At 41.6% G+C, this 13069-nt stretch overlaps 1 protein-coding gene across 8 annotated transcripts; it reads left to right on the top strand.

Moving 5' to 3' along the window:
- Window positions 1384-13004, top strand: LOC109721870 (electron transfer flavoprotein subunit beta, mitochondrial-like). Of its 8 annotated transcripts, none has more exons than XM_020249670.1 (5): window positions 1384-1819; window positions 2125-2174; window positions 2954-3040; window positions 3381-3461; window positions 12430-12524. In XM_020249670.1, the coding sequence occupies exons 1-4, from the start codon at window positions 1688-1690 to the stop codon at window positions 3418-3420; spliced, it is 309 nt and encodes a 102-aa protein (XP_020105259.1). In that variant the 5' UTR covers window positions 1384-1687; the 3' UTR covers window positions 3421-3461; window positions 12430-12524. The 8 variants fall into 8 exon arrangements, 6 of the variants coding, with proteins under 6 accessions (XP_020105259.1, XP_020105262.1, XP_020105260.1 ...); XM_020249673.1 differs by lacking the exon at window positions 2954-3040 and adding an exon at window positions 2002-2008; XM_020249671.1 differs by lacking the exon at window positions 2954-3040 and adding an exon at window positions 1884-1958.

Here is a 13069-nt window from a genome sequence, read left to right as displayed (position 1 = left end):
AGTCTTTGGTTGCGAAGATTAAGTTTGATGTTTATATATGATCAACAGGCTAAGGCTTTGTTTTGATATATGAATATCTTAATTAGCATATTTATTTTAATTTACTTGAATATGGTATTTGGTAATACCTCAAATGGACACTATATTGCCCTTGGAGTCTTTTTTTTTTTAGAATAAAATAAATCATTCATAAGTGAAATATACTATTTTATCATATTATGAATGTCAAGGCCTTTCAAATAACCAATATTAAACTCATGCGATCATACAGAAAAACCCTCTTTCATACAGAATGAGTTATCATTAGATTATTTATTCGATGCCCAGATAAGGACTAAGGCCTTATTTGGTTGTATGAATAAGACTGAGGTCATTTTGAATGCACGAACATCTTAATCAATGCCGATGTATCCTTTTATTAAAATTTGAAATACTTGCCACATCAAAGCTAGATATATGTTTCAGCTCTATTAGAGCGTTGGAATAAGTTATTCAAAAATAATTTATTCGAAAAAAAAAATCAATGTGATTGTAAGAAATGAGTTTAATTTGTACTCTTTGAAAAGTTTAGGTATCCATAAATTCGTAGGATAATATACCTGAGGTGATTTATCTTATTTGAAAAAAAAAAAAAATTAATGCCGAATATAATATCTAATTTTAATTTATTTTATTTAAAAATAATAATTTGAAGGTCTAATATATAATATATAATATTTAAATATAAAAGCTTAAGATATACCATAGAGTTTTATTCTCCAACCGAAATCTTAACTCGGCATAAACAAACTTGGTCCACTTCTTTTGACACGACCCGACCCGACCAGCTCAATTTGGTCCGAAATTGGGTCTACAACATCCGTCGAATTTCCGGCCCGGACGGGCGTCGGATCGTGCAAATCTAAACCCGCTCCGAAACTGCCCTCAAGCCCTTATCCCAAGTTCCCAACCAAGTTACGCAAGCAGTTTTTTTTTTTTTTTTTTTTTTTTTTTTTAAGTCTAACTTTTTAAAACCTCGCTCTCTCTCTCTCTCTCTCTCTCTCTCTCTCTCTCTCACCAGCAACTGTAGAAAAAAAGGGGAGGAAAAAGAAAAAAAGAAGCTCACCTCCGAAGCTCGCGACGATGAAGATCATGGTGGCGGTGAAGCGCGTCGTCGACTACGCCGTGAAGGTCCGCGTCAAACCCGACAAGGTACTACTCCTCCTCCTCCTCCACCTCCTCTCTCCATCCCCATCCCATGTCTCTGATCGATTGATCGCTCTCTCTCTCTATCGCTTCCACCCAGAGCGGGGTGGAGACGAGCAACGTGAAGATGTCGATGAACCCCTTCTGCGAGATCGCACTCGAGNAAGTGTTAGTGTTTTCGACTTTTTGGTTCTTGAATTAAGAATTATATAATTGGGATGATAGTGGTCCACCTTAGAGTTTAGTGGTCTTCTTAAGATAATAATAGTAATCCAAATGTCAGAAATGGTCAAACCGGGTTGATCCAAGGGCTATAAAATTGAAAGCACCAACTCCCTTATACCTTTGAAAGTATAGTAGCTCTTCTCTTAGCATATTTATTTTAATTTACTTGATTATGGTATTTGGCAATACCTCAAATGGATATTAAATTGCCCTTCAAGTCTTTTTTTTATGATAAAATAAATCAATTCATAAGTGAAATATACTATTTTATCATATTATGAATATCAAGGCTCTTCAAATAACTAATATTAAACTCATACTCGGCCCCCTCCTCCCCCTCTCCGTCGCCAAGATCCTCCGCGCCCTCGCCCACTCCGAGAACCCCGGCCTCCTCTTCCTCGGCAAGCAGGTTAATGGATTTTTCTTTTTCTTTTTTTTTTTGGCCTTAATTCTTTGTTTTTTCTGAGCTGAAGGTGGGATTTTGGGAGATGGGTGGTGGTTCTTTTGATCGAATTGTGATCCTTCTTGCTGTTGTTGGAGATAAAGGGGTCTGTGTTGGCATGATGATATATGCTTGTTATTTGATTCTAGTTGCAAGGTGATATATTGCTTATAATTTTTTTTTTTCTTGGACAAATTTGATGTGGTTATATGGGCTGGCCGTTTCAAGCGTCACACTTTACATTGACAATCCGTTCTTGAAATCCGAGATAGTTGAACTCGATGAGAGTCGCAAAAGAGACGATCTCATCCTTGCCAAACAGGTGATGGATTTTTTGCCTTTTTTTGGTTTTCTGAGCTAAAGGTGGGATTTTGGGAGATGGATAGTGGTTGTTTTGATCTAATTGTGATCCTTAGCTGTTGGAGACGAAGGGCATTGATAAAAAATGACTTCTTGCTTTGTGGGAATGTGTTGAGCATGATGATATATCCTTATTATTTGATAATATTTTTGAGGTGATGTCTTGCTTATAATTTTTTTTGGACGAGTTTAATGTAGTTATATAGGCTAGCCGTTTCACACTTTACATTGACGATGAGTTCTTGGAAGAGTTCTAGTGTATCCGGGGTGTATTAATCGGATGAGAATAGCAAAAGAAACGACTTCATCCATGCCAAACTGGTGATGGATTTTTGCTTCTTTCTTTTTTCCGATTTTTTGAGCTGAAGATGGGATTTGGGGAGATGGGTAGTGCTTAGTTTAATTGGATTGTGTTGTTCTGATAGGATTTGTGTTGAATCTCTTGGACTCATGGAGTTTGGATTTAAACACTTTGTCGTAATAATGGCTGTTTCGTTTGTGGGTCCCTGTTCACATGCTAATATGTTCATGATTTACTTCTATTTTCAAGATGAGCTTTTCTTATAATTGAGAAAATCTAATGTAATTATTATGGGTGGCCGTTTCGAGCAGCACACTTTATATTGACAATCCATGCCTTTGGAAGATCCCTAGTGTATCCTAAATTAAAATAATTCAATGAGGTTACCTGTATAATTCTACCCCTCTTTGACGTGGATCATATTGAAACCAATTGGGCAGGAACTTCCCCAAAAGTTTGTGTTTGGTGCACTCATGTCATCTCATGCATTCTCTTTGTTGTAGTTTCATCCAAATTTGTCTTCTTGGGTAAGTGTTTATCTTTGTCAAGCTGAAATTCTATCTCTGGCTACTTTTCACGAATAGGCCTTTTATGTCTTTCTGCTAGTTAATGTATCAATGCTGTAGAAGATTGTCATAGTTTGCTTATTCTAAGTTTTCTCAGATTTTAACTTACCAACTTTTTTTCCTCACATTATAACTCAATTGCAGTTCCATTATTTTGCATGAGAGAAATCTGATGCTATTCGCAATTGATCAGTATCTGTAATTTGTCATTCTATGATGTTTTTCATAGTTATAGTACATTACTAATTTGCTTCTTAATAAGCATGCTCCTTTGACTGTTTCTTGTACTTGGTCTTCATAGGCAATTGATGATGACTGCAACCAAACAGGACAAATGGTAGCCGGACTGCTTAAGTGGTCACAAGCAACCTTGGCCTCAAAGGTCGGTAATAATATCAAACACTATTTTACGATTCAAGCTCTCTTTGACATCCTGCTTAAGACGAAAAGACCTCTCGAGAAAACCTGTCTATATGAAGTTCAGTATCCTCAACTTGCATTTAAATGCCACCTATGAGTTGTGAAATTCTTAACTAAGTCGTTTTGCTTACTTCCTTAATGCTGTTCCTCAGTGAAATTCTCTGTAGATCCTCTATCATCTTCCCATTTTCTACCAGTATAAAGAACCATATAGGAAACGGAATAACCTTTCTTGGCTTGTGACCAAATTGGCTCTTTGACACAATTTTAACTCAACTTGAGTCAAGCTTAAGCAGTTTCATCACAAACTTTTGTTGCATGGCTCATGATTTTTGACTTTTTGTCCCCTTGTAATAAGTGTAACTTTCAATATCAGGCTTTTTCTTAGAAATTAGTTGTATTATATTTCATCTCCATTCAAAGATCATTTTATTGTTCTGAGAATAAGATCAAGAAAATCTGTTTGCTATTTTAGTATTTTATTACAACTTCTATCTCTATCGAAATGAGTAACCCTAATCTTATGTGCAAATATATAATCGAAAAAAAAAAAAGTAAAAAAGCATTGGTACAAGGAGGTTAACCTAATTTTTGATGGTTCGCCTAGGCATTGTTTGGTAATGGAATTAGCTGGGGAATAACCTCTTATCCCCCAGCTATTCCCCAAACAACTTTTTTGGTGGTGGGCATTGGGATAAGTGAGGGGGAGTTCCCACCCTCCCTTTTGTCGTTGTGTGCCCGGTTCTGAATTTTTCCAAAATTACCCCTGCAAGTGGCTTCTTCTTCCCCTTTTCGTCACAAGGTAAAGCTCCCTCTCTTGCTCTTTCTCGCCGACATCCTGCAGCTGGTTCCCCTCTCTCCACCTTATCTCACCGAGTTCCTTCTCTCCCGTCGCGGGGTCGTCTCTCTCTACGGCCTCCCCTTCCTGTGAGTCCTCTCCTTCCCTTCGCCTCTGGCCGTCGGCGCCGGTGGTTTTCCCAAAGCTTGTTGGTTTGCGAAAGGTGCGATCCAAGGCCGGATCTGCACCGCCGGTGGCTTTCTGGCAGGCTTTCTTGCACCCCTACACCCACTCGACGTGGATCGAGCCTTTTCCTTTCTCTCCACCTCACCTCACCTCACCGAGCTCCATCTCTCCTCCTGCCTGATCCTCTCTCTCCACCTACCCCTCCCGTGAGTCATCTCCCTCTCTTCGCCTCCGCTCGTCGGCGCTCGTGGTTTCCCCAAATCCAGTGGGTTTGCGACAGCCCTGGTGCGATCCAAGAGCGGATATACACCGCCGGTGGGTTTCCGGCGGCCTTTCTTGCAGCGCTCACCTCACCGAGCTCCCTCTGCCCTGCAGCCGGTTCCGCCCTCTCCACCTACCCCTCCCGTGAGTCATCTCCCTCTCTTCGCTTCCGCCCGTCGGCGCCCGTGGTTTTCCCAAATTCAGTGGGTTTGCGACAGCCCTGGTGCGATCCAAGGGCGGATCTACACCGCCGGTGGGTTTCCGGCAGCCTTTCTTGCAGCGGTCACCTCATCGAGCTCCTTCTGCCGTGCAGCCGGTTCCGCCCTCTCCACCTGCCCTCACCGAGCTCCCTCTCCCCTGCACCCGGCTTCGCTCTCTCAACCTCTCTCCCGTCAGTCCTCGAAGGTAAAACTTACCGAAGCTTGTTGGTTTGCAAAATCGTTGCCTCGATCGGTTGCGTTCTAGTGCCACTGTCGTACCCCGGCTCTTGCTCCCCTACTAGTACTCGAAGGTAAAACTTACCTGTTTGTTTCGACATTAATACCTGTATGGATTTTAAGCTTGATTGTGGGCATTTGAATTTAAATGATGGAATACATGTGTATAGCGATCGGTTTGTTGATTGAATTGGCAATGATGCCTGTTTCCGTTACCATTAGTTGTGCAGCCCTATGGTAATCGGGGACAATCTCAGCCACAACGCGTCACAGCGTTGCTGCCTTAGTTTATCCAGCAGAGAAATCAATTGTGCTACAGTTTATTCAGGCAGGGCTTTCTTATACTCATCATATATTTCTCTTTTAAACTGTAGCACAATTGATAAACTGTAGCACAATTGATTTCTCTGCTGGATAAACCAAGGCAGCAACGCTGTGACGCGTTGTGGCTCAGAGAGTCCCCGATTACCATGGGGCTGCACAGAATATGACTTCCATGCCGTGCCAACTAATGGTAACGGAAACATGCATCATTGCCAATCAATCAACAAACTGATCGCTATACACATGTATTCCATCATTTAAATTCAAATGCCCACAATCAAGCTTAAAATCCATACAAGTATTAATGTCGAAACAAACAGGTAAGTTTTACTTTTGAGTACCAGTAGGGGAGCAAGAGCAGGAGTACAACAGTGGCACTAGAACGCAATCGATTGAGGCAACGATTTTGCAAACCAACAAGCTTCGGTAAGTTTTACCTTCGAGGACTGACGGGAGAGAGGTTGAAAGAGCGGAACCGGGTGCAGGGGAGAGGGAGCTCGGTGAGGGCAGGTGGAGAGGGCGGAACTGGCTGCAGGGTAGAGGGAGCTCGGTGAGGGCAGGTGGAGAGGGCGGAACCGGCTGCAGGGCAGAGGGAGCTCGGTGAGGTGAGCGCTGCAAGAAAGGCCGCCGGAAACCCATCGGCGGTGTAGATCCGCCCTTGGATCGCACCAGGGCTGTCGCAAACCCACTGGATTTAGGGAAACCACGGGCGCCGACGGGCGGAGGCGAAGAGAGGGAGATGACTCACGGGAGGGGTAGGTGGAGAGATAGGATTCGGCAGGAGGAGAGATGGTGCTCGGTGAGGTGAGGTGAGGTAGAGAGAAAGAAAAAGGCTCGATCCACGTCGAGTGGGTGTAGGGGTGCAAGAAAGCCCGTCGGAAAGCTACCGGCGGTGCAGATCCGGCCTTGGATCGCACCTTTCGCAAACCCACAAGCTTTGGGGAAACCATCGGCGCCGACGACCGAAGGCGAAGAGAAGAAGAGGACTTACGGGAAGGGGAGGCCGTAAAGAGAGACAACCCCGCGGCGGGAGAGGAGCTCGGTGAGATAAGGTAGAGAGAGGGGACCAGCTGCAGGATGTAGGCGAGAAAGAGCAAGAGAGAGAGCTTTACCTTGTGACGAAAAGGGGAAGAAGAAGCCGCTTGCAGGGGTAATTTTGGAAAAATTCAGATCCGGGCACACAACGACAAAAGGGTGTTGTTCCTACCCCCCGCTCACTTATCCCAATAGTTCCCACCACCAAAAAAGTTGTTTGGGGAATAGCTGGGGGATAAGAGGTTATTCCCCAGCTAATTCCATTACCAAACAATGCCAAGGTGATTACAAGTTACTTATTATATCATTTAGCCTTATGTAGGGGATTTATAATGTCTCAAAGACCTTTAGATAGTTAACCATTGAGAATATAATTCTCTTTCACAAACTAATTTATGTTGGATTAAGGTGCAAAAATTAGAGCATGTTTGTCTTGGCCAGAGCTTTTTAAGAGATGGTAGTAGAGCTAATTAAAGATGCCTAAATAATTTTTCAATGTTCGAAAAAGGTGTTCTAGCCTAGGCGGTGCAGTGAATAAATCGCACAGCTTGCATGATGCGATCCTATATGCTGCCTACCTTGTATTACGCGGGCGTATAGGCGACCGCATGCAGTTTTCAAGTAACGAGTTCGTTTACCGGTTGGATTTGGACTTTAATTGGAGCCTATTCTCTTTCTCGGGTTCCTCGTTTGCTCATCTCCTTCAATTGTCTTTATTCTCTTCTTTTGAGTCCTAATCTAGCAGCAGTGTTGAGTCGGAGCAGGAGTGGCAGCTTAGAGCTGTGTGGCAGTGGCAGCGGCATCGGCCAGAGGAAACGAGGGTAGGACTCTAAGCGGTAGTGGCCAGTGGGAAGGAAAGAGTAACGGAAGAAAAAAAAAGGAAAGAAAAGAATGGGACTGAAGCAAATTTCAAGTTTTGCTTGACGACAATTTTGGTATTTTATTAATGGGTTAATTTTATACAGGTCCATGCAAACATAATGAAAGACAAATATATCCCTTCAAAGTTCAACTTTCATATGTTATTCCTGCAAAAGTCCTGACGTTTTCATATGTACCTCTGGTTTGTTATCTATCACGCCGCGGATTACTCGTTTCCCCGGGCACGCTAATAGACCTGCCGTATATATAGGAATTTTTCTTGTATACGAAGCGATGGCTGTACCTGTACCTGTAAACATACCTACAACCTGTAGTATAGAGCTGCTAAGAGAACACATATATAAATAACATCGGTTCAACATACATGCATTGTATCCTGATACAAAATTGCTTGCACCGGCGAGAAACCAATATCAGTATGTATAAAAACCAAAAACTACAACTACCTGTACCTGGTAACTCTCTAGCTAAGCAGCAACACGGGAAGGGATCTAACTCGCGACTCCCTTTCCACGATCTGTATCCACGACAGCAGCAGCCTAAGAAGAGGGCTCTGCAAAAAGGATCCATAACTGGATGTGAGAACTACTGCAAAAAGTAGTCCTCATTGGGTGCCGCTACCAAACTCAACGGCTCACCCACTAAGTCTACAGAAAGTATGCTCAATGATAGTAAAGGAACTGGAAACAATTTACAGCTATATTCCACTATACTATCATGATCCAATGCTAACTATCTGTAGAATAATGCAATTTCTGACCCAATCTCAATGGGGACTGAATACACCCGTTCCGCCTGTCGAAGCTACACTAACAACCACGACGCTGGGTAGTCAGTGGAGAGCGAGTCCAATCAGGACACAACGACACGAACGCAACAGCACTAAGCCCAACTCCGGAGTGGCACTCGTGGGCGCTACCCAACCGAGTATGCAAGCGTATCTCTGCCGAGATCAATCAGGCTCTCACAGGCTATAGTCAAAGCAAACAGGGTCTAACAACTAAACTCACGTTCTCTCGACACAATCTGATGCAAAAACAGCAATCCGGCTCCACCGTCAATCTCAACGGCACCCGACAGTCCGGAACAGCCTAAATACCGCTGTAAAAACAATAAGCTCGGCATCTCAGCACGAGTGTAAATGCATTCTACACTATCCTGGGTATCCACCGCCTACAAACTGCAGCGGTACAAACAAACTACGGCTCCTAGAGCTAAATCTGGTAGTTTTAGCAATGACGGTGTAGAATCGCCAATTTTCTCCTAAGTCAATTCCAAGTCCAACATGTATAATTTAGCTAATATTCTAAGCTCCAATTCAGATTTAAAAATCATGCAAATCAAAGAATCGAGCTTTTAACATCCTAAACGAAGCTAAAAACACATGCTGTCAACCTATAGGCTTAGGAGGTAATTCCGAAAATTCCGGTAAGCATCATTAACCCACCTCAACACGAGCTCGACGACAGTCCGCAACCGCTGGAAAACCCTGTCGAGACCAACCTCCAACCAGCAATAAACCTCTCTAAAGATCTGAGTACAAAAACACCAATTTCCATCAATATACCAAAAATTCAGCACTTAAGCTTAATTTCCTTCAATTTCAATGTCAACTTCACCTTCCAATGTCCAATTGAGGTGAAGAAGAGTCCCGAAAACAGTGGAGTATGATGGAGCAACCTTCTCTGGTTCGAAATCCAGCTTCCTCTAAAGTTTGATCCAAGAAAACCAATAAAATCCCAATTTCAGCTCAAATCCACCAGCAGCTCAGAAAAACACTAAATTGATTGTGCTAACCTCAATCAAATGCTGTCAAAATGGCTCCACGAAATCTTCAAGAAGTTAGCTAACCACCAAACCAAGTTCGCAGCAAACGGAGCTTCCTACGTCGCATACGAGCCAAAACGTCGAAGGTCGCTACTGGAATTCTGCTAAAATAGAAATCCTCAAGGTGGAATTGAGCAAAGTGGAGGATTTAGAGGGGTTGGAATGCAATTGTATGCTTCACTGTGAAGGAGAGGTGAAAAAGCTTCTCAGGGGTCGAATACAAGCCATTTATAATGAGGTGAAAGGGTGAAATAAGCCTCAAGAACAAGAGATGCTAGCCTGCAGTCTTGCAGGAACGGGCACTTTCGGGCGCCCGAAACCATGTTCTGGGTGTCCGAAACCTCCAAGCTACACAAACATTCCTCTTCGGTTCCTCCGCCTGCGATATGCTATGCCCATAATGTGGTCCGGCTGACCTCACCTACCACCATACACGTGTCAGCATACTCGGTATTCACAAAGTGAACATTCGGACCCACATCTGGGCTCCCGGAAGCAGGATCCGAATTGGCTTCCAGTTTCTGCTCAGATCAACACTCGAGTTCTGGGCGACCCAATCCCAATTCTAGGCGCTCGAAACTGGCAAAACTCCAGTTTTGCTTATTTGAGTGCGCCAAGTCCATTTCTGCATCCATTTTGTGCAAAAACGACTCCGACTCAGTCCGACACTCTCCAGATGTGTCGACCAGTCCCTAATACTGTAGCCAATCCGATCTATAACTCCCAGGACACTACATTACCATTAAAGCACCGTTTATGTTTTAACAGCAAATAAGTGAAATGACCTCTTTGCCATCACAAATTTGTTCCTTCAAAAGCCACAGCAGCTATAATCATGTAGAAATATCCCGCTCAAAATAATTCAGTGGTCATTTTCTTCCTCATCTGACTTTTTAAAATCCAACCCATTCCACTATTGTTGTAACATCTTTTCTCACTCATTTTCTTCTAAATCTTTTTTTTTGAGCAAAAAAAAGAAAAAAAAAATCATAGAGAAAATTGAATGAAAAAGCAATACGCATTTGATATGGGCGAAGCAACACCTATCGTGGATTAATGGAGATGGGTTCGAAACTAGCATGAAGAAGAGAGGAAGAGGAAGAGGAAGAGGAAGAAGAAGAAGAAGAGTTTCCATTGCTAGGGTTTTGATTGAGAGAAGAAGGTATAATATAAGAGGGGTAAAAAATGTCAAGTTATCTTATTGGCTAACCATGATTAAGTATTTAACTTATGGTTAACTAAAATTTTCTAACAGATTCTAATGGCAGGGACATATTGAAAAATATTAGGACTTTTGGAGGAACAACATATGAAAGTTGAACTTTGTAGGAATATATTTGCCATTCACTATATTTGCAGGGACTTGTATGAAATTAATCCTTTATTAATATTGATTGAGAAGGGAACTAAACAGTGGAGAAAAAAGAGCAATGGGAGGAAAGAAGAGAAAAAAAAGAAGAATGGGGCCTAAGCAAATTTCAAGTTCTGTTTGAGGGCAATTTGGGTATTTTATTAATAATGCTTAAAGTTGTGGCTGTGTCTTCCGCCTTTCTCCAATGCAAAGGCTCCATCCGTGTAGGTTTTGCCCACCGCAATATCTGTGGTCCCCAATTGCAAAAGTTGTGCATATAATTCTTTTCCAAATGGCCTATAGGCCCATGAACACAGTCCAGTTTCAAAGCAGCCGGGCCAAACATCTACTATACTATTTTCACTTGTTGTTTGTTTGCCCAAAAGTCACTATAGAGTAGTCAAAATTTAATAATTACATTTAATGCTTTCAATAGTACTTGTGATTGTGATTTACTGTAAGTGACTTTGGACCTATTAAGGGCAAAGTCATTTGCACCCAATTATTGGCTGAAAGAGTAAGTCTTATTGTTTTGCCCAACTTTCGTCAAACCAAACAACGAATTGTTAGACTCGAACTCAAAATTGCATTCACCCCTCCAATTAAATCGAATCGAATGCCTTCTTAGCATATTTCAATTTCAATAGACTTTGTGGTTTTATACTTTTGTGAATATTGGCCCTCTAACTAGAATATTTGAAGCTATATATATTAGATGAAAGGTGGGAATTGAAAGTAGAGAAAAGAAACATAAGGAAAAAGAAAAAAAAAAACAGTTGTCAAAAACATATTCGAGTTAAGAGTTGTGGAAAGATGAATTCTTCTTGAGTTTTCATTCGTTTGAAACATCCAATATAGTCTCATTTAACAAAGTTCCAAAAGCTCTATGCACTAAGATAAATCATAAAGAGTCTTGCTAAATAGGTTAGTAATGATATGCGGGAGTTCAGTCCTTTGGGGAGCAAACTACAGATCCTTATGTGTTTGTGATTTCCAAGCTGCGGATGTAAAATTTGAATTCTGTAAAACCTGTATCTATAGTCAGATTAGAAGAAACATTTATCCCTATATTTTGTTCGTCCAATGAACTTCAATTGGATTACCTGGGATATATTATTTCCACATTTAGGTTTCCTCTAAAGTTTGCGAAAGTTTCAAAGATAAACAACTATCACTGCTGACCATTACCTGTTGCCCAGTTGCTGCCTATGTTGCTGCCATTCTTTTCAATGTTGGACGCCGCCAATGTCGCAACCTATGTAGGCTACAATCATTGTCTCCAACCACTATTCTCCTTGGGCACCACTCTATCAGCTAGCCACCACCATAGTTGGCCATTATCATTCTAGTTAGCCACTACTATCATTGGTTATTGCAAATGGAAGGCTAGTGGTTGGCAATGATGGTGGTTGACAATGGTGGTGATTAATGGTAGGCAGTGGCCGATGATATTGATGTTCAATAGTTGCAATCATCTTGGTGGTGGGTGGTGGCTGATGGTAGTGTGTTGTAGTGATAATATCGGTTGGATATGTTGGTGGGTGGTGGCTAATAGTGTGGGAGGATGGAGCTGTTTTTTGGTTGCGCTAGAGGGTGGTGCCAAATGGTGATAATGGTTAATGATATTGATAGGGGTAGTTGATGATGAGTGTTGGCGAAGGATAGTATTGCTTATTGTGATTGTTGGTCTCAAAAAGAGAGGTGGATTATAAACTTTTATAACTATTCTCTTTTTTTCTACATGTGTGCCTATTAACTAATCAACTTACCTACAAGCTTGCAATCTTATTTGGAATTATATACTCATGCCAATTGTAGACTATGCATAACTTCTTGTTTTGGCCTTTAGTAGGTAATATTGGATAAGGAAAAACAAGAAGTAACAGTTGAAAGAGAGGTGGATGGCGGCCTTGAGACACTTTGCTTGGATTTGCCAGCGGTAATAACGTAAGTTTCACGTTAACTTTCCTTTGTTGTTCGTTGTTTGATTGAATTGTCATCTACCATTTTGAAGGAAATTAAAGTGCCGTTTCATAGTTATGCCTTAATTTTCCTTTGTTATAAAAGTATTTTGCTTCTCTATTATTGTTTGTTGTGATTAAATTGTCATCTACAGATTTTAAGGAAATTAAATTACCATTTCATCTTTGCAACCAAATGATGTGATTAAAGGATTCAATGTTATACTGAAAATGAAAACATTTTTTTTGTAGGCAAAATAATTTCTCTAGTCTATCTATTGTAATTTAATTGTTTAATAATTCATTATTGGAATCATGATTGAAGATCCTCATGATCTTTAGTCATGATGTTGCTCGAATCTTTAGAAAATTGAGTTCTAAAATAGACCCCTGCGATTGCTCCCTCTATAGCAGCCGCTACAGACGCCATAGTGGCCGCTATGATCCCAGTCAAGGTTTAAAATGCCACCCCGTGCAGTACGGCATGGGACGGCACGTACCGTGTCCCCCCCCCCACCCCCCCCCAAC

This window comes from Ananas comosus, linkage group 16 (assembly GCF_001540865.1).
Source record: "Ananas comosus cultivar F153 linkage group 16, ASM154086v1, whole genome shotgun sequence".
NCBI classification, from domain to species: domain Eukaryota; kingdom Viridiplantae; phylum Streptophyta; class Magnoliopsida; order Poales; family Bromeliaceae; genus Ananas; species Ananas comosus.
The sequence above is the reverse complement of the archived record's forward strand: the minus strand, read 5'-3'. Positions and strand labels throughout refer to the sequence as shown.